Genomic DNA, 22,430 nt, shown 5'->3' on the forward strand with positions numbered 1-22,430 from the left:
GGTCGCGATCGGATTGGTACCGCTCACAGTGCACGTCATGAGCGGGTTGCACGCTCTGTGTCATCGTGAGCGGGTCGGACGATACACTGACGACCCGCTCACAATGTGCATCGTGAGCGGGTCGTCCTGTTGTGTACCCCGCATAACAATTCTAATAATACACTCAAAATGTAAAACAGAAGTGAATCTCAGATATTTTAGGATAACCCCCCCCCAGTAGAAATGCAGGATTGTCAGTGTTTTTCTAAATTGCTTTTTTGGTAACAAGATCACTTATCGCCAAAAACAATTAAGACAATTGTTTTTAATATATACATTTAAAACATATTACATTCATATGCTTAGGTTACAATCATTCATGTTTAAAATCCATGTCAATTCCTTTGGTGGCAGTTTAACCATACATACACTGTATATTATACAGTGATAGTACATAACGTTACAATGTAATAAAGAAAATAACACATGTTGTAATAGGACATGATCACAACTGTTACTGCAATATCACCAATGATGCAAATTATATTTTTTATAATTTATGCTCACATGTAAAATACCAACAATTATACTAGAGCTAAGCTAGGAATACACAGGCTGATCATGCCAGTTTTGGATCTCCATCAGATTAGATCAATGATTCTTAAGGCCCCCATACACTATGCGATTTTCGGCCGATTTCATCTGATTTCGGCCCTTTGGGCCAATAAATCAGGTGAAATCGGCCCAAAATCGCATGTGTTTGGCATCTGATCTGATGCGCGGTCCCGCGCGCATCGGATCGGATCACGGCGTCGGACCTATAGAACATAAGATATCTCGGAATCTGAGCCATCATGGGTTTTAGCACCCACGATGTTCAGATCCGATATATCTTTATATACAGCCCCTTACTAGCAGCAACACCCCCCCCCGCATTGACAGCTCCCGGAGGAGGTAGTGCAGACAGGGACCGCAGGCGTCGCAGAGCAGAGACCATCGGCGCGGCGGGAGAATAGGAAGAAATCCTATTCAAAAGACCGGGCGGCCGCTGATTGGCTGAGCTCTCAGCCAATCAGCGGCCGCCCAGTCTTTTGAATAAGATTTCTTTCTATTCTCCCGCCGCGCCGACAGTCTCTGCTCTGCGATGCCTGCGGTCCCCGCCTGCACTACCTCCGCAGGGAGCCGGGAGCCGTCAATGCGGGGGGGGGGGGGGGCTGCGGGGGACATAGAGTTGGCAGTGACAGAGCCTGGCAGGAAAAGCTGTCAGCGCTGGAAAAAAAAAGCCCATACAATGAATGGGCAGCCTGTGATTGGCTGAGCGCGCTCTCAGCCAGTCAGCAATTGGCTGAGAGAGCGCTCAGCCAATCACAGGCTGCCCATTCATTGTATGGGCTTTTTTTTCCAGCACTGACAGCTCCCACCTCCCCCTGCCCGGCTCTGTCACTGTCCCCCGCAGCGTCCCCTGCACGCTGCCTTAGCAGCGCCCCCCACCAGCAGCCCTGTTCTGCAGCCCCCCCCCCCCTGTTCCTTAGGTTTACATGTGATAAATCGAGATGATTTATCACATGTAAAAAATGGCACATCAAGTGCCAATCTTATCAAGCTCCCCCGGGGAGCTGCCGGGGAAGTCGGGGGCGACTTGTCCTCAGGACAAGTCGCCCTAGTGTATGGGGGCCTTTAAACTCCATCCTCTGGACCCAAAACAGTTTACCTCTTCCATGCCACCTAGGTGGGAACACTGCCACAGGCAACCCAGAAAACATGAACTGCGTAGGGTCACGAGGACTGAATTTGAGAAGCAATGGATTAGACCATACTTATATATCACGGACGTGCAGTCAGGCAAATGGCAAAGGAGGTACTGGTTAGTAATTACCCACAATATATGAGCCAAAGGGTTCATGTGGGCATTATGCACAGGTACTGCAGTGTCACGTCTGAGGAGTGACTTTGGACTGGAGCTGGAGTATAATGGGAGCTGGGTTCTTTGATAAGCTTAGACTGCATATGGGACTGCTAAAGGCAGTAGAGGAACCGCACTGAGGAGTTATGAGGAAGCCTCTGAAGAGTAGGAGTCATGGAATACCTGGTAAGTACGGATTGGGTCTGACTAATGTTGACCATCATTGAAGACTGCTTGAAGAAGTCACTGCAGGTAAGTATGCTCTGGCAAAAATCACTAGTGTAGCCACTGAAGAAGTTCACTGATGATGATAATGGCAACAGCAGATATCTACCTACAATGGTATTGATGTTGCCTCTCTGAATGGTGACTGGTAACTGTGGTGGGAAGAATAAGGAGCAGATAGCAACCACTTGCAGGTAGACTGGATAGCAGGTATTGTAGACAATCAGGAGAAAACAGATACACTGTAATGGAGGATGCAATATCCTAATTTGGACACTGGAGGGAGTCAGACTGCAGCAGAGTGGGAAGCCACATATACTTGTAAATAGCAGAAGTACTCCGAGAGCTAGGACTGCTGCTTCTCTAAGGACAACATTGCACTGACTAATTTCCCAGTCCGGCGCCCACGCTGCAGGCTGGTGTTCACACGGGGAGACCTGAGGCCTATACTGGAGCAGGGAGCCAGCGCTACATTCTGCACTGACCAGGTCACAGATGCAACCCAGCCGCACCCCCTAAGATGACAGTGCCACAGGATGTCAGAAGTCTCTGTGCAAGCCTGGAGAAGCATCTGGATGGTAAATAAGTATTTCTCAAACCTTGAACCGTGACACTGCAGTATATACTTCTTTACATTGGATGAGTATTGATTAGAAATGTGAAGAAAAGTAGGGACAACCTCTACCTGGGAAAGAATCAAACCTTGAATAGGGGGTTTAGTAAACGCACCCACTTTTCTTCCTAAACTAACCTCAGCTCCCACTTTTTACTTAAAGATCAAAAGAAAATCAAGGGCCAAATGCAGATTCTTAACAGCGCCTTGTTTAATGTGACCCTTAACTGGCAAAAAAATAACAGCAGAAAAACCATACTTCGAAAATTCTGCATCTGCTCGCAATGGGTATTTTTCTAACCGTGCCTGTCTCGGGGACCCGAAGGAGATCCTGACAGTCCTCTAAGTCCAGTCTCTCATACTGAATACTTTATTATTTGTCAATCACGATACAGCAATGTACTGTCAATGAAAATTATATACAAGCACTTGCACAATAAAAAAAAAAATGTGAAGAAAAGTTAGGTTGGGGAGGAACCTGTCATAGACATTTTACTCTTACTCTTTACGCGTATGGTTAGAATAAAGCAAAATATATTTATAATATATTCTTGGTATTTTTCATATATTTTATATAGACAGCCCATCCACTAGGGCGAGGTGTCTCATGCAGTACCTCACATGCGATACCCCACCAACTCTCTACCAGGTGGCAGGATCGCATATGATACATTACGCCAGATGCACTAAGCTTCAAAAGTAATAAAATAGAGCGTGATAAACAACCAACCAATCAGCTCCTGCTTGACATTTTTCAAACAGAGTCTGTGACATGGCAGGTAGGAGCTGATTGGCTGGCAGTTTATCACTCTCCATTTTATCACTTTTGAAGCTTAGTGCATCTGGCCCATTGTATGCAGTCCAATGTAATATGCCATCTTAGCCAGGGCTATGGGCTGCGACAAGTATTCATGGCCCGTAGGATCTGCGTCTGCACTGCAAGTCACATGGGGACACCCTTACATCACAATTACATGAAAATGACATGCTATGTGTCACTTTTCATGCGATCCATCACAGAAATGCGTTGACATCACATAAAAAGTAGCTATATCGCACTAGTTGATGGGGGCCTTTATACTGGAGTATACCCCACCGCATGTCACTACTATACATATGGGATCTAACAGAGATTGGTTGGAGAATGACCACATATACGGCAAGATGTAGTTATTGTTTAACCTCATCTACCATTGGCCCATTTGACAACTGAAGGCTCCTGATAAACTGGATTTGTGGACTATCTGGAATTTGTAGCCAATTAGTTCTAAAAGACCCTATTTCCCTTTCTTACTTATGATGTATAACCAGCATTTTTGCAGAAAAAACTAGTTTGCATGAAGACACACTGTTAGCATCTATATGCTTTCAGGAGGGGGGTGGCATTAGTACCAGCGTCCCCCCCACCCCCTCTAAGTGCCACTGACTTCCCATAGAAAGTGCTCCTTTAGATACTTTATTTCATCCATCTTCAAAGACATGAAAAAATAATGCAGGCTTTTTGATGGTAAAAAGGCTTTCCCCTTGGGGATTAGGGATGCAGGTTTAGAGGATCCCGAATCTTCACATAATTAATCACAAAATGTTCTTTCTGCATTTATGTACATACGGCCTGCTTCATATTTGTATGTAAGGCAAAAAAGAAACCTCAGGGCAAATCCATGTATAGCTGGGTACACTCTGGACAGTTTTCGAATGACATATTGGGCTCACTAGCAACATTATCAGATTTGATGTGTCCTGTAGTATGCTAATGAAGGACGGAACAATCAAGTATGCTACTGTAGGATGGAACATGACCATCCTTCATTATCATTATTCCCGTATGTACATATAGTGACAGGCATTCTCTCTGACATTGGAACGAATGGGATCGTTCAAGTGTGCGTCCAGCTTAACGTGCAGAATTTCGATTTTAGGTGGGGTGAGTTCAAACTTAAATATAAATTGCAGTGTAAAAATAAAGTAATCTAAAATCACATTCAGCAAGGAAAGTACCGATGTTCTGTAGCCCCACTCCTCAGCAAAAGCAAGCTTTTTGCACTGCTGCAGTTCTTTTTCTGACCTGCAAATCAAAAGCAGTTACCCACAATAGATGATATTACGTTATGTAACTGCAGGTGTGCTACCAATTTGCTGTTCTGCAGCTTGTTAAATTACCCCTCAAATCTCTGTCTGACATTACTGTTTAATAAGGTAAGGTTTCTTCCTACAATTTCCAGGGCACCTCTTAAAAGTGCTGAGAAAAATGGGGAGGACCAGACTGCGACTACACCTAACTTAAAGGACAATGATGCATCTGTAAATGGTGATGAAACAGACATAAGTAGAACAGCTCAGTCACCCCTGTCTAACTGGCATGTATAGGCTCGTGTCCTATTTATATCATGAGGAATTATGCGTCTCCATCTCATTTTAATACTGTGGTTTTCTTTCAATGTAATTTAATAACATCCATTTTAAAGTGCACAGCAATATGAACAGTACCTGAGTGCTTACCCAATTTATAACATATTATATTAGTGGTTACTGTATTTCACACAGACTGTAATTGGTTCATCATCAACAAACACCTTGTAGGTAATCAATAATTTGTTGGTCATTAATATGTTTTACATGAAACTTAAAAGTATTCAGTACTGTATATGGTCACTGGATGTTTCCCATGCAGTGTCATAGTGAAGAAAACATGTTTGGCAGATCAGTTTGGGCTTACGCTATAATAATCTTCCAGCGAGAGGCTGTACACTCCCCCATAGCAGTCTGTTACATAGATATGCTCTGTATTCATCTTCATTAGCAGGCAGTTGTAGTTCTGGGACCATTTCCTCATACCAGGATGCCTGTGAGAGACACAAGAGAGAACTGATATTTGTCCTGTATTGGTTAGGGATGATATCCAAGGTTATCCACTTAATTAATACAATAATTTCGGTACTTGTTTCCTAGCACGGCGCCCATCGGGGTTGATCGCAGCGAGCCCGCGAGGGGCGGCGGTATGCGTCCTCCGACCTTTTCATACCCCCACTATCCACGTCGGCATGGAGTTGATTTTATAAAGTGTGGCGAGCCCGAAGCATGGCGAGCGGACGCGTATATCTGTGAAGTTATGCGCGTCCCCTTGCGGGGCTCGATGCGCTTGCCACGCTTCGGGCTCGGTGGCTCGCTGCGCTTGCCACACTTTATAAAATCAACTCCACGCTGACGTGGATAGTGGGGGTATGAAAAGGTCGGAGAACGCGTACCGCTGCGCTCGCCACGCTTCAGGTTGGCGTCAATAGTGGGGTGGCGTTAACAATTTCACCTAGTAATACTAGCGGGCACTTGCTGAGGTAAACTGGGTGTAAAATACAGTACTTACTGTGTTAAAACACAGCATATATCCTCACGCGTCCTCATAAGTTTCCATGACTTCCGGGACGTGGAACGCACGCCCGGAAGCACAGTGGATGGTGCTTGACCCGCATAGGTCTGATGCGATCTACGTTGTGTGGAACGCACTCCCGGAAACGGAGTCTTTCAATGCCCTTCCGCCTAGTGGAACGTAGTGGCGGGGAGGGAGCACCCATCATTATTACAAGCAATGAGGCCCATAATATTTATACGGACAAATAAACAAGTTTTGTTATGCTTTATCCAATGGTAATTTAGTAATTTATAAGGTCTGTGTATATCTATAGATATATTGACCAGTGGTGTATAGGGTGCATCTAATAAACATGTCCCCCTATTAAGGGCAGGCTATATATGGTTCCTCCATTCACAGAATAAAAATACATCATACATTAAAATACAATAATAAAAACAGTTAAAGTTATAGGAACACTTCAATTCAAATTCATGATTCAGACCGTGGGGAGCCAAGGTGGACAGGTTAAAAATCCACCTCATTTCCGTTTGGGCCAGGCGGATGTCTCGATTATTATGTCACCAATCACATTTGACCACTTCTATCCCCCAAAAACCCGTAATTGATTTAGTGGAGCTATTATGTATTTCTGCAAAATGGAGGGAAAAAGGGTGATCTTTAAAACCTCTCTTAATGTTCCGTATATGCTCGGCGAGGCGAACCTTTAAATTCCTCTTTGTCTTGCCCACAAACAATTTTTCGCAAGAACAGCGAATGGCATACACCACGTAATTAGAATTACAGGTGATAAATTGTTTAGGTTTGATATTAAGATGATTCAATTTAATCTCTGTAAACTTTCTAATGGCAGATGGATATGATTTGCACATGGCGCAGTTGCCACATCGATGGAATCCATTGTTCCATGTTAGCATACCCCCTTTATCCATAAATGCGCTATTAACTAATTTATCTTTCAAATTGGCGGCTCACCTATAAATGAAGTTTGGGGTTTGGGGTAAGATCTTGGTTAGAACAGGGTCTTCAAGTAATAATTTCCAATTTTTCTTGAAAATATGTTCTATCGATCTGTGATAAGCGTTATATTGTGTGCTGAACGCTATAGTATAGCCCGTATTCCCTGAGGTTTTGGCTTCTTTGTCTTTGAGTAAATCTTCTCTTTGGAGTGCCCTTGTCTCTTCCAAGGCTCCTTCCAATAATGTGGTCCCATAACCTTTATTGACAAATTTATCTTTCATTCTGCTAGCACTGCTCTCAAAATTAGCATCAGTGGAGCAGTTGCGTTTTAACCGCACAATCTGTCCTTTGGGGACATTCGAGATCCAGCTCTTAACATGGTTGCTAGAGGGATTAATATATGAATTCGAATCGGATGGTTTGTGGTACACTGTTGTTTCGATTCTACTATTCTCAATGTAAATTCTTAAGTCAAGGAAATTAACCTCCATCTTACTTATATTAAATGTGAGCTGGATGTTAAAGCAATTCTGGTTTAAATATTCACAGAATTTGTTCAATTGTATCTCATCTCCCCTCCACACGAACAGCACATCATCAATATAGCGCCTCCATACTACTATTTAAACCCTGTTAGTTTAACTCACTGTTTATCCTTGAAAAAGGCGGCTGGGACCGCTGAAACATGTTGGATTACAAGTGAGTTTGTTGTTCTTATTATTGTTTTTATTGCTGCAGTTGTGGCTTATGGCCATTGGGCCACTTTGCAGTTTTATAAATACATTTTTGTTACTGAGACCAGTCCTCCTCTTTGCTTTTTGGTACACCATCTCCCATATGGGTGATTTGGAGAGCTGATTGGAATTAAGGACTATACCCAGAAAGATACCTTTATATGCGTTGAATACCTACATCTGTAGTGAGTACGGTACGCAGTTACCACTTCATAGTGATTGGTGATCGGGTGACTTGTCATTAAAGATACCTTGATATGCATTGAATCTCCTGTATAATCAGTGAGTACGGTACGCACAACAGATTGCCTACAATTTGGTACTTATTTCATCTATATCACAGTGGTGAACCCATAATAAAGAAACCGTTATACACTTTGAGCACATCACTGCATTGTAAGTTTCGGTACGGTTCATTCCTGGGGAATTATCCAAACCCAATACTATTGTCCATTTTGTGTTACTTATACACATATTTTGTCTGTTTCCTTTTTATCTAAGAAACATTTTGAACACACCAGTCAAGCGCCATTGATTCGAGTGCTTGGCAACCCAATGGCAAATGCCGGATTTTTATAGGGGGTTTCAGTGTAAGTGTAATCCAAAATCTCCCACTCTGCAGCACATTGGAGTAAATATGGGAGTCTGGGGGGGGGGGGGGTGTTACAGCCTTGAAAATTGGTCGTTTTATACACTGGATACTGTATGGATTACAGTATTAATATATAACAGTACAGATGGTCTATAGTATCGGCTGTTTCAAACATTTAAATGTAATAATTGGTCAGGAAAAGGCTAAACATAATAAACACAAAAACATATTAGAACCAGTACTGCACTTTCTAAGCTCACAAACTCCCAGTACATGGTAAGGCTCCTGTCTCTTCCTCCTGGCAGCTACTCTCTGGCCCATTGTAATGTTTGAGGGCTCAGATCCACACATACAGTAAATGTGGTAGAAGAAGCCGGTACACTAGGCATGTGCAGCAGCTCTGCTCTGTTACACTGCATGATGTGGTGGCAGCTATACTGATCATACTATATACCAATGCTATTGTCATAATTAAAGGCACTTGCCAAGAGGAGGGGGGTTTCCAGGCAACCAGAAATTTGCCCCCCCGCATTTGCCTATACAACCCCCAAAAATGATGAAAATAGGGGTTGCGGCAATAGGCCACATACCTCTACCCTAGGTCATCTACCCTCAGCTCCACCCCCTTTTTGGACCAGCTGCACCTTTGGCACGGCAGAATGCAGGAGGGTAGGCAACTATGAATGTATGATTGCCATCACCTGTGGTGAAACGCCATTTTTTATCAATTACTTAGCTCACCACGGGTGATGGCAATCATACATTACCAGGGAAGTCCAGGATTAGAGTATTTTCCCCCTGAACAAGAGGGTCAGGTAGGCAAGTATGAGTTACATGCTGTTTTTGATTTATTTACAAATCTGAATCAATCTCTTTGTACACATATTCGGACTGTTTCGAACAGATATACATAAGCTGCACAACGGAATATGCTGCGCTATATAAGAAACTGTTAATAAATAAATAAACTGATCAGTAAAATGTAGCATAGTAGTTTTGTCACTCCCCGTTGCACATATTGAGCGAGAAAGGTGATTGGTGCAGCTGAGAAGCCTGGGATAAAATGCTGTTTAGCAGCCACAGTGTATGAGCACACATCTGTATCAGATTCATATGCATTCTGAACGCATCTACATGTGTGAAAATGCAATACCGGGGTATTAAGAGCTTTCCCAAGTTGGAAAAATTCCCTGTGTGCATGATTATGAAACTGTGTCTTATTTAGACCTGGGTGAAATTTTATTTTTATGCATATCTTGTGTACCCAGTGTAGGCCAGGTGCAATAGCATGGTGATGAAGAGGTCTAGTAGAAAACCTGGTGCATCTGCTACATACACAGAGGCGGGTGTATAGTACACATTTCTAGATATGCCCGGCTCTGCGTACTATATGTAGCATATGCACCAGGTTTTCTACTAGACCTCTTCATCACCATGCTATCGCACCTGCCCTATACTGGGTATGAATAAACATTTTCTTTGCATGCTTCATTTAGGCATCCAATTTACTTCCACCTCTGCACCGGCCTCAGTAGTTCACAATAGTACAATATTATAGTAAATAATAAGGCTGCAGGAAACTGACACACTATAATATACAATAACAGAACCAATCATTACATTGCTCCATCAGATGTACACACATGCTACAAAACATTGGCTGCATATGGCATACTACCTGGAAAACAGTGCTTTCTTGGCAAAATCTGCTGTCACTGGCAGCACATTAACCATCTGACCTGCCAGTGTTAGTGCCGCACATTGTGGATCTTCTGGGTTTGTTATACTCTTTCTGTAAGCAAACAAATAAAAATATATATTTGTAAATCATCTTTTGTCACCTTCCATTTAAGTGTGTATGGGGCCCATTTATCAAGGATCAGGGCGGAATTTTACTGCCCATTGACGCACAGGGACAGGGATCTGGAAGGAGCCCTTCCCTATGATATGCTGAGCCGGGCCCAGTTAGCGCTGAAACCCCGCTGACTGCACTGCCCCGGTGGCAGTGCGATCCGTAGCCCATAGGCTACAATGGGATCTCACCATCAGTGCTGCTGAAACCCATGGGGGAAGCGCCCATTAGTGGTGCAGGAGGGATCGGAGAGTCCAGCTGTGGTCCCTCCTACATACATTTGTATGATACATAATATTTATGGCTAACCCGATTTAGCCACAAATATTGAATGATAAATGGGCCACTTATACCCCGTTCTCACTGCCGCAAAAACCCGGGTATTTCCAGGGCAAGCAGTCATTTCCCGTGTCCTGTCTCAGTGTGAACGGGTGTGAGTGAAATTCCCGGGTGTAATGCCCCAGGAATTACACAGTGTTTTTGCAGGGTTATTCCTGGGTAATACACGGGTGTATGGCATTGTGAACAGGCTAGACACGGCTTTTTCTCACAAGATGCAAAAAAGCAAGCTCATTGCTCAAAGCTGCTTTTTAAACAGCCAATCAAGGATACTTTTTAAACATTCAATTAAAGCTGCTCTCAGATTCCACACACTTGTTGGCAGGCATACTAGGGGAAGCAGTGTGAACGGGGCAGACACAGGAATTTCCCGGGTCTTAGGTGCATTATGAATGGGGTCTTTAGAGCTGAGATGCTCTGTGCCCCGCCAAAAACCCATCAACCAAAACATGGGTTTTTGCAGGGGCAGCAATGAGAACGTGGTATTAGTATTATGCACAATTGCATTTGCACGGCATGTAATGTCTCACCATGCACCAATATTTTGAGCTGCGTACAAAGCTATTTTGAGTCATTTTCTAAGTGATCTAGGGCGGGATGTATTAATATACATCACCGCCCTTCGCCTGACAGCCGCCGCGATGCTACCGCATATGTACTAACATATGCAGCTAGCATCGGGTTGCGGTGACGAAGACCCCCGCGATACCTGTTATATGGTCTGCGGGGGTCTCCGTCACATCCCGGCGGCTGCCAGTGTCCCCCTGTGTCTCCTCCTCCACCCTACAGCTTGATGTCCTCCCGGCTGTGACACCTGCTGGGGGAGGAGGAGATCAAAGGAGGACGGGAAAGGGGGGGGCGCGGACGGCGGGCGGCGATAGAAGCCCATAGGCTTCTATAGGGTATCGCCACCCTCTGGTGGCGATACCCTGCCAGGCGAAGACGGGGCGGATGGGTATTGGTACATAGGAAAATGCGGTAAAACCCCCGTTTTACCGCATTTTTCCTTTAGTACATCCCGCCGCTAGTCAGATCATTTAGAAAATGACCCAACATCACTCCTTGTTAATGCCCCATTACTTGTTTTAAAGCCCTTCAGTCTACCTGGTACAACCACACATTTCTGGAAGGCTTGTCTATCATTCCAGAAGTGCAGAAGCCCTCCCCAAAATGTACCGTATGTGTTTTCCAAATGTTCAATTAGCAAAGGCAAGTATTAATAAAACAGAACTACAGAAAGCTAAAAGGCAAAAATGCCTGCTACGCAGATTCAGGGATCTCACATCCCATTGGCCAAGCTCACATAACAATCTTTGGTACTTGTGTAGTTTCACGCCGCCAGCATTGCCGTGCGCCTGAGTCCCCTTGCGGGGCTCGCTGTGCTCGTCCACGCTATGGGCTCGCCACTCTATCTAAAATCAACTCCATGCCAACGTGGATAGTGAGGGTATGAACAATCCATGTTGGCATGGAGTTTATTTAGTTTATTTTAGAAAGTTTGGTGCACGCCATGAAACTACACAAGTACCCAATCTTTTGTTAATACAACTAAACATACTGTAATAAGCTGGGAACAAAAACATTTTACTGGAACTGCAAATATAACAATTTGTTAGAGAAATACACAAGAAACGACAGTTTCCAATTTGCAGAACCAGACGCTTAGCGGGAAGGGTAGTGGTGGAACACAAAGAGTTCATAGATACAGGCAGACAAACGGGAGCCCCCAGGTGCAGTGTGTTTTGCAATGAAAAATTGGTAATTTGAAATCAGAATGTTCCTATTAGCAGACCCAGCAGCAGTCTCTTCACCCTTTTATATTCCCATAGTCATTTTGATTGCCCCTTTAGTTCCTATATTTTAGCCAAAGTCCATTGATTATTTGAGCAACTTTAGGTAAATCTGATTTTTTTCCCTTGTCTGCTGTTCACAATAAAATGTTTTCATTTCACTGTTTTCCTAATCCGTCACATCTGTCTAACCAGCCAATAAATCATTGGTCCTATAACTGAGAAACATGTATTTCTCTTTTCCCTATTCAACCTCTGTGGGATGGATTCATTGTGCAAACAAGGATGCATATTTAATTTAGTATCATGGTGATATTATTGATCATGCAGTGGGTATTTAACATTACTTACCTCTCTGATGTGGTCCTGCGGCTTTCCCCTCCCCAGTGGCTTGCATGCTCTGCTCTGTGCTGGCAGCCTACCAATGCCAGTGTGTGGCTGCTGTGTAATGCGCATCTACGATGTTCATCTGTACATGTAAGCTTGCAGCAGGGCCCTCTAACCTCCAAGTCTGTCTGTTGTTACCCAGTTTGTTTTATCACTGTCTACCATTGTAAAGTGCAACGGAATCTGCTGCGCTATATAAGAAACTGTAAATAAATAAATAAATGTGCATTGTATTTTCTCTTGGCAGGGACCTGCCAAAGGGGTTATTTCTTATTGTTAAATGGAGAAGATGGAACAAGCAATAGCATTAGCCTTAAGCCCCGTACACACTCGATGAGTATCAATGACCTTAGGGAGTCCCAATAAAGTAATTGAATGATATCGTTAACCGATATCGCTCAGTGTGTATGTACTATATCGCTTGACCAACTGTGTCGCTAATCAGCTAGTGTGTATGGAGTTTAGCAACACTTTAGCAATCCCTTAGACAGGTGTGGTATAAAAGGTCTACAGTGAACAGGGTGGACAATGGCGTAACTATTACATTTCCGCCCCTCTGCCGCAAATTCAGGCAGTGCCCTCCCCCCCTTTTTGGGTTAACAACCCCCCCTCCAACCCCTAAGGTTTCAGTTTGAACACAGCCCACCCAAATGTAACTCTCTCTCTCTGCACATGTTACATCTGCCCCACCTGAAGTGCACATGGTTTTGACCATTAAAGAATGAGATTGATTGTGCAAACCAACAAGAATTACCCCCAATAAGCATAAGACCCTCTGACTTCTGACTTCCCCTTTTCCCTAAGATATATCTGCATTTCTAGGGGAAATCCTCAATTTGCAATGGAGATTTGTATTGTACTGAATTATCTGAAGTCTGTCTGGATTCCTGTCATTATCTTACTTTGCTGGACATGCATAACATAATGGTATTGTTAATTATGCTCTATTTACAAGTATTGCTGTATTACCTACAAATGTCACCATCTGGATCTGCAAAGGTAAAAGATGCAACTGGATTCTTCATTAAATCTACAATAAAGTTGGACTTCGGAGAAACACAAAAGAATGGAATGCCGGTACTGTTATCCGGAGGACCATCGCTTGTTAACAAAACCTGACCAAATGGCATTTCTTGGATCTGCCAAAGTAAAGGACATAGATAATTAGGAATTTGACATACATTTATAGATTAATCCTTTAGAAATATAGATCAGGAAGAAAATATGAAAAATCGATTTACAAAATACAGTGAGAAAAATCTGAAGTGACGCTGAACAAATGCATCTTTAATACAGAAATACCGGTACTCTTTACCTAGAAGGGCGCCAGCGATTGAAATCGCGGTCGTCGGGGGTAAAAATCGCGGTGATCGCGGGCATCGCGGGTAAATCGGGATGGCCGCGATGCCCGCGATCACCGCGATTTTCCCATAGGGAACAATGTTAAAACGGCAGATTGACCGCGATTTTACTGTTAAATGCCTCAATGGACCCGATTTGGGGCCAAATAGGCCAAATTAACCCTTAAATGTCCCCCCAAATTTTTAACGCCACCCCACGATCCACGCCAACCCGAAGCGTGGCAAGCGCAGCGAGCCCGCGAGGGGCGGCGGTACGCGTCCTCCGACCTTTTCATGCCCTATTATCCACTAGGGCGTGGTGTGAGAATATAATAGTGTGGCGAGCGCAGCGAGCCACCGAGCCCGAAGCGTGGCGAGGGGACGCGGATACCTTCACAGGTAGACGCGTCCCCTCGCGGGCTTCACAGGTGTCCGCCTCGCCACGGACACCTGTGAAGCCCGCGAGGGGACGCGCATAACTGTGAAGGTATCCGCGTCCCCTCGCGGGGCTCGCTGCGCTCGCCACGCTTCGGGCTCGGTGGCTCGCTGCGCTCGCCACACTATTATATTCTCACGCCCTAGTGGATAGTAGGGCATGAAAAGGTCGGAGGACGCGTACCGCCGCCCCTCGCGGGCTCGCTGCGCTCGCCAGGCTTCGGGTTGGCGTGGATCGTGGGGTGGCGTTAAAAATTTGGGGGGACATTTAAGGGTTAATGGGCTCTGTGGCCCATTTAACATTGATTCCTATGGCCAAATCGGGTGGATTGAGCCATTTAACAGTAAAATCGGGTCCATCGCGCCTTTTAACATTGATTCCTATGGGAAATCGGGAGCATCGCGTCGCGGGCATCGCGGGTACATTTATGGCCGGCCGCGACGCGACCGACACGATTTCCATGTTTAACATTGGTTTCAATGGGAAATCGCGGGCATCGCGTCGGTCGCGTCGCGGCCATACATAAATGTACCCGCGATGCCCGCGACGGGCGCCCTTCTAGGTAAAGAGTACCGAAATACCTTTTGCCAACCCCTATAATCTTCAATGATGGCTATTATAGACCATCAAACGTGTGCCATTTTGTTTAGAGCCATCTTCTAGTAAATCGTTGGGCAATTTGAGAACATTAGTACAGGGTAAGTACAAGATGTAAGCCATTGGGGATTATTCAGACTTTAAATCCTCAGTCCAGCGACCAGGTAGCTGCCTCCCCTCATGAGTGAAATCCCGCCCCTGTGCACAGCTGCAAATGCGATCGCAGACATGCGAAGAGGGGGAATTAATTCAGAAAAATGCTGACGTATCGCCCACAAATGGCCGCCAACTGTCAATCAGCCAACGTACAGCCTGTGTTCAAGCATGCTGTACTGGCTGCAAACCTGAACGTTATTTTAGGAATGGTTTTGTCTTGATAATCATGGTTTATTTTTATGTACTGTAAATTCTTTCAGACATTTACTGCTATTGATTTTAATGGAACATTATTACAAGTGAATAATTAATGAGCAGTTCTCTTCAGGCATTAATTAATGTTTTCAGATTACAAAACCTTCCAACAGGACACATTTCTTTCTATGCAGTTCCTGGAAAATGTGGCCTGCTACTATTAATGAATCAGTAACTGTCCTCTTTTGTTATAATTATGTTATTGTTGATTTTAAAATGTGACTATGCCTTTGACTGTTTCCAGCTCTGACTCAGGCTTAACACTTTAGATACCAATCTGAATGTCGGCTTTGGTTCTATATTTCCCATAGCCTCCAACAATTCCTGAAATAGATCCCTGCAGCACACTTCCTGGAGCTCTTGGTGACAGGAGGGAGTTGGCTACAGGTCAGGTTTTCAAAACAGTTGCAGGTTTGGTAGTCTAACCTGACATGGGGCCTGATTCAGACCCCCGCCACCGTTTATCCTCACATCCATGCAAGGCATCATGAAGACCCATCCCCTTGCATGTGCCCGCAGCCATAAAAATCAATCCATGATCGGAGACCATCAAATAATTTCTCCGGGGCTCGCAAATGTAAGTCAGTGGAGTCTGACTTATATTTGCGAGCTTCCGGCCGAAGACAAGGCGGGCGGCTGACGTCATGTGATGTCAGCCACTGGTCCCCGGCACACCTTGTGCCACAATCTCATGGAAACGCCCACCATTTTCATGGGGACGCCCATGAAACGCTGGGCGTTCCTATGGGCTACCCCATGCCCCTGGCCCGCATCGATCCATGCGAATGGCTTGGCGAGTCCGTTCGCCCAGCGACCCTGCACATGAATCGTTATGCGCATACGCAGAAAAAAAAACAATTGAATAGGAATGTCCCCATAAAAGGTGTTTCTTCAATTGCATATAAATGAATCAAACGGAGCAGACTGTGCTTTCTCTAAGGGTCGAATAAAGGAATTTTCTTTTATTATACCTCGCTGGTGGATGATGACTCTCTTTTCCACGTTGCATACTACCAGGGATGTTTAATGCAGCCATTATATGGGGTCTATTTATTCTTAAATATTTGCAAGATATTACCTGAAAACAGCATTTTTGTGGGGTACCTGCAGCTATTTAGTATCCCCACGATGTACTATGCGAGGATAGCAGCATATATTGGATAGACGTCTATTTCCACAGCATCTTCTGCCAGATGTACCCAGCTTTGTAACGTAAAACCTTCTAGAACAGAACCACGGCAGGATAATCATGGGCTACTAATTTGCACGATTTTTGTAATTCCTCTCTGTCTACTCTCAGCGAAGAATCCACCAGCTGCTGGAGACCCAAGCCTGGAAGAGGTGAAAGCCTGTCTCCTGGCAAGAGCGTTTACTATATTCACATGAAAGTACTCTCACTTTATGAATGTGAGAAACATATATTTAGCACATGTATATTAAAAAAAAAAAAAAGATTGTGATAAATATAATGCTATAATATGGGGGAAATTTACTAAGATGGGAGTTCTATTTCAAATGGAATGTTGCTATGGGCAACCAATCAGATACTGGGGGTTATTTTGGTTCACTCACAAAGGCAAATTCCTTCTTAAATGGACAAAACTATGGGCCTGATTCTAGTTCACTCTTTCTGACAAAATCCTTCTTAGATGGGCAAAACCAATGTGCACTGCAGGGGGGCAGATGTAACTTGTGCAGAGAGAGTTAGATTTGGGTGGGGTTTTACTACAAAGTGAGATCTATATTGCAGTGTAAAAATAAAACAGTCAGTATTTTCCCTGCACAGAAACAAAATAACACCCAAATCTAATTCTGCACAAGTTACATCTGCCCCACCTGCAGTATACATGGATTTGTCTATTTGAGAAGGAATTTGCCTTTGCGAGTGAACTAGAATAAGGGCCACTGTCTGTTATCTTCTAGAAGGTACTACATAAGTAGATTCTGATTGGTTGCCCATCGCAACATCCCATTTGAAATAAATCTCCCATCTTTAGTCCCCCTTGACATGGAGCACTTTTAGTCCCCCTTGGCAACAATTTTAGTCCCCCTAGGCAACAAGCAACTTTAGCCCCCCTTGGCAACGAGCAACTTTAACCCCCCCTTGGCAACAAGCAATTTTAGTCCCCCTTGGCAACGAGCATGAAGCTCCTTGGCATCGAGCATGAAGCCCCCAGAATCTAGCAGGAAGTTCCTAGCAATGAGCATGTAGGTAAGTGGCACTTATGTGTCAGATTTGTAATAGGCATTATGGTTTGTTATAAATGTAATGGGTATCATGTGTGACCTTATGCGTAATTGGCATTACAGCATGTGGCTTTATGTGCAATGGGCATTACGGTGTGTGGTATAATGTTAGGCCACATCCCCTTTTCGCCATGCAAGAGCCCCGCCTACTACAAATGAGGGGGGGGGCGCGAAACATGCCCTTGCTCCGGGCACCGTGGCACCTAGCTACACCGCTGTCCGGGGATGTAGTAAAAAAACCATATGGAGAGGCTGCAATATCTCCCTCCCCATCTCCCAGTTGACCCCCGGACAAGCATAGCCCTGGACTGGACACAATTTATACGATACATTAAAACATACCTTTTATTAGAAATGTATTAAAATTGAGAAATATGACATACTACGTGAAACATAGACAAAGTGAAAATGTGCAAGTTAAAATGACACGTACAGGGTCTCCATGTGTTTGTTACCTCCTAAATAATAATAGGTTTACTCACAATGTATTCTCTTTATTGTTATCCAATTGATGGCTGCGTGGCCAATATTATATCAGGGGGAAGATATACTATATGTGAGTACCGTATTGTGCTTTTTCATAGGCTTGAATTGGCGTATGGGCCTGTGCAAATTAGTCTGATATTTTGCTATTATCTATGTTTCCTGTCCGTGGTAGCACACCCCTGCCATATCTATAGCGACAAATTCGCCATTTACATTTCACAGGGGGCCTCTCTTATACAATCCAAGAATTATCTCTATGAAGTTCGGTGCGACTGACCCCCAAACACTCCCCTTTTACAGCATCCAAACAGATTCTAGCTGTCATTTATATATAATATATAATAATGATTGCTAGAATCTGATAGGTTGCTATGGGCACCTTCTCCAATTTTCCTGTTTAGGTTTAATACACCTGCCTATATTATGGAATGACCATGAGCAGTGCGCATGTGCGAGCCGTCCGTATGAAGACTAGTGTTCCCTCTAGGAATTTTGGGGGGCAGGGCGCTGCTGCATGGGGGCAGAGTCATGGGGGCAGACCGGGCCCGCGCTGACGTCATCATTGTAGGCGGTCCCGGGCCACAATGTCACTAAAGGGGGCGTGCCCGGGCCGCCGCGTCACTAAAGGGGGCATGCCCGGCCCGCCGCATCACTAAAGGGGGTGGGCCTGGGCTGCTGCATCACTAAAGGGGGCGTGCCCAGGCCGCCACCGTTTTGCAAGGGGGGCAGACCTGGCCCCGCTGAAGTCCCTGAGCTTCCGCCGAGATTGCAATGCCTGGAGCTTCCCCGGGCACACCAGCAAGACAGGCAGCAGGCTTTTTTAGCAGGGCTGCTGGAGGGGCAGGGCGCATTTTGCCCTTTAAAAATCGGGCATGGCGCAGCGCCCCGCTAAAACAGCCTAGCGGGAACACTATGAAGTCAGCAAGTGAAGGTTAGCCTTCGCTGGCTGCTCGCAGAGTGATTTATACCATGTGACCATGTGGTCGCAGTGTTTATAGATAGTGCTCCAGAAAATGAAAGCATTCCCTGGTCATTTGGAGGAGGGCCACTGACGCCATCAGCCGGCTGCTTCTCCCCGCAGCCTTCACAGCGCCGAGTGAGTCTAGTCTTACTCAGTGCTATGAACAGAAGGGAAAACCATAAGCAGTGTGTGATTCCAAATGGTTTCCCCTCATGTGCACAGCTGCAAACTGAGATAGATAGATAGATAGATAGATAGATAGATAGATAGATAGATAGATAGATAGATAGATAGATAGATAGATAGATAGATAGATGAATGGAGAGAGATAGAAGTGTGTAGTGGGTACTTACCATCTCCTGGTTGGAAATCGTTGCCAGGATGCCCCACTTGCTTTTATGGGCTAATATTCGAGCATATGTGGCCAGCTTTTGCTGAAGGGCAGCTGCAGGAGAAGGGGGACTCTCAGTTACTGTACTGCTTTCTCTTCTGTATGAGAACATCCTTGATGCTGAGGAGATCTGTTTATTCATGTCAGGCCCTGGCCTGGTCTTTGTTTCTCTGCCCTCCTTGTAAGCTGATTCTGGGTAGCTCTGCTTCCACATGCTAATTGTATCTTCTAGCAGTGCTGGCAAAGGATCCTCAGTGGAGGAGCTGTCCAATTCTTCTTCTACTTCATTTGTAACTGACCATGACACCGAGTTTAAAATCACATAACCTTGAGCATATGACAGCAGCGTGCATCCAAACATCCATAATAGGCAGGATGCATGAGCTGTTGTTTTGCAACTGAAGCAAGACACAGACATTTTCAGGCAGGCAAATGATGCTGGTGGAATGTACATTTGCCTTTCTACCGTAGCTACAAGGCTGTGAGTGCCATCTGCTGGACAATTTTATGATGCTTGAACAATACTGTTTCTGAACATTTAAAAAGATTTGCACTAGCCCAGGGGTAGCCAACTCCAGTCCTCGAGAGCTACCAACAGTTAATATTTTCCAGGTCTCCTCACAGAATCACAAGTTAGGTAATTATGTCTACCTGAGTATCTTTTGTAATTTGGCAGTGAGTAAAGAGTGTACCTGCTAGGTGGTCTGGAAAACATGAACTGTTGGTAGCTCTCGAGGACTGGAGTTGGCTATCCCCTGCACTAGCCCATAACAAAGATTATACTGTATATGTGTGTCGTATAATGCTCACAGTCGCAGCTAACATGTCTTTCGTACACTACCGTTCAAACGTTTGGGGTCACACAGACAATTTTGTGTTTTCCTTGAAAACTCACTTTTATTTATCAAATGAGTCAAAATAATAGAACATATAGTTAAGACATTGGCATGGTTAGAAATAATGTTTTTTATTTGAATAATAAATTTGTCCTTCAACCATTGCTTTCGACAAAGAATGCTACCTTTTCAGCAATTACAGCATTGCAGACCTTTGGCATTCTAGCTGTTAATTTGTTGAGGTAATCTGAAGAAATTTCATCCCACGCTTCCTGAAGCACCTCCCACAAGTTGGATTGGCTTGAAGGCACACTGCCTTACTCCCCCCCCCCCCCCCCCCCCCCAAACACACACAAATTCATAACATGACACAAAATACATTTTGCGCGCCGGAGACGCGCAACGAAATAGGGAGTGTGGTTTAATTTTAAAGGGGGTGTGGTTTAATATAAGGGCGTGGTCTAGCAGGACAACAATTACCTTAAATCACACTTTTGCAACCTGCATGATCATACATTGGTTACCGCAAGAATTGTCATTGTCCTCCCGCACTTAAGTTGGCAGGCTGAAGGCCACACAGTGGCCTAGTACGCCTCACCGATCAAGGCCAAACAATGACAGGCTACTTAAATCATTATACACTCTTTATCCGTGATGACAATTACACATTACGCCGCACACTGTGATGATAATTACACATTATGTTGCACACCGTGATGCCCATTGGAACCCACACTGTAATGGCAATTACACAATACTCTCTACACCGTAATGCCCATTACACATTATGCCCCACGCACCGCTGCCGCACAACTGATGCCGTTTACTAATATGCCCCCACAGTGCCAGATATGCCTCCACAGCGCCACACATATATGCCCCCACAGTGACAGCTATGCCCCCACAGTGCCACACATATATGCCCCCACAGTGCCATATATATGCCCCCACAGTGCCAGATATGCCCCCACACTGTCACATATATATGCCCCCACAGTGACAGCTATGCCCCCACAGTGTCACACATATGCCTCCACAGTGCCAAATATTCCCCCACAGTGCAACAGATATGCCCCCACAGTGCCACACATATATGCCCCCACAGTGCCACACATATATGCCCCCGCAGTGACAGCTATGCCCCCACAGTGCCACACATATATGCCCCCACAGTGCCACATATATGCCCCCACAGTGACAGCTATGCCCCCACAGTGCCAGACATATGCCCCCACAGTGCCAGACATATGCCCCCACAGTGCCAAACTCACTGTCTCTGGCTCTCCCCCTTGGCCCCTGCTGCCATCGCCTGTGCTGCTGTGCTGCTGCTGCTTCCTTGGGGAGGGGAAGAGAGTGCATTGCGCGTCTCTCCTTCCCCTTCACTGTGTTCCTGAGCCGTCAGCCATTCATACCTCGCGGGCTGGCTTCTGATTGGCTGCCGGCCCGCGAGCTGTGATTAGCTGACAACCCAGGGACACAGTGAGCGAGGGGAAGGAGAGACGTGCGATGCGCTCCCCTCCCCTCTCCTGGGAAATCAGCCTCTGCCCAGTGACTGTGGACGGACGGGGAGAGGAGGAAGGGAGGCGGTGGCGGCGTTGGGGGGAGCTGCGGGGCGCCCCAACTGTTTAACAGAGGCGGACAAGCCATGCGGCACCCTGGGCTGCTGCACGGCTTGTCCGCCTCTAGAAACGGCCCTGTTCTATACTGTAACAAATGCGCTCCCTTACCCTGCGCTCTATTACACCGACACAATCCCTCACCCTGCGGCCTGCATTCTATCACCTTGACGTGCTCCTCCACCCCAAGGCTTGCGCTCTCTACCACACTAATGCATTAGCTCACCCTGTGGCTAGCGCTATATCACACTGACACATTCCCTCACACTGCGGCCTGTGCTCTATCACACTGATGAACTCACCTCAACCCATACCTTCCAACTTTTTCAATTGAAGAATAGGGACACTCAGGGGTGGGCAGCAGGCTC

At 45.3% G+C, this 22,430-nt stretch overlaps 1 protein-coding gene across 1 annotated transcript; it reads right to left on the minus strand.

Annotated features, from left to right (window-relative positions):
* Window positions 1-3,530: 3,530 nt before the first annotated feature.
* Window positions 3,531-20,070, minus strand: CREG2 (cellular repressor of E1A stimulated genes 2). The gene is made up of 4 exons (XM_083174379.1): window positions 19,573-20,070; window positions 13,711-13,880; window positions 10,052-10,165; window positions 3,531-5,563 (listed from the first exon to the last, which is right to left on the minus strand). The coding sequence occupies exons 1-4, from the start codon at window positions 20,062-20,064 to the stop codon at window positions 5,422-5,424; spliced, it is 918 nt and encodes a 305-aa protein (XP_083030505.1). The 5' UTR covers window positions 20,065-20,070; the 3' UTR covers window positions 3,531-5,421.
* Window positions 20,071-22,430: the final 2,360 nt, after the last annotated feature.

The sequence above is a fragment of the Crinia signifera genome, chromosome 2 (genome assembly GCF_055691185.1).
Source record: "Crinia signifera chromosome 2, ASM5569118v1, whole genome shotgun sequence".
Lineage (NCBI taxonomy): Eukaryota > Metazoa > Chordata > Amphibia > Anura > Myobatrachidae > Crinia > Crinia signifera.

Bases quoted from the DNA above. Each gene is read 5' to 3' on its own strand.
- CREG2 (XM_083174379.1), bottom strand. From the start codon at position 20,064: ATGTACATTCCACCAGCATCATTTGCCTGCCTGAAAATGTCTGTGTCT. The intron at 13,881-19,572 runs GTAAGTACCCAC...TTACTTTGGCAG, and splicing joins CGATTTCCAACCAGGAGATG to ATCCAAGAAATGCCATTTGG. The intron at 10,166-13,710 runs GTAATACAGCAA...GTTTGCTTACAG, and splicing joins CCAGATGGTGACATTTGTAG to AAAGAGTATAACAAACCCAG.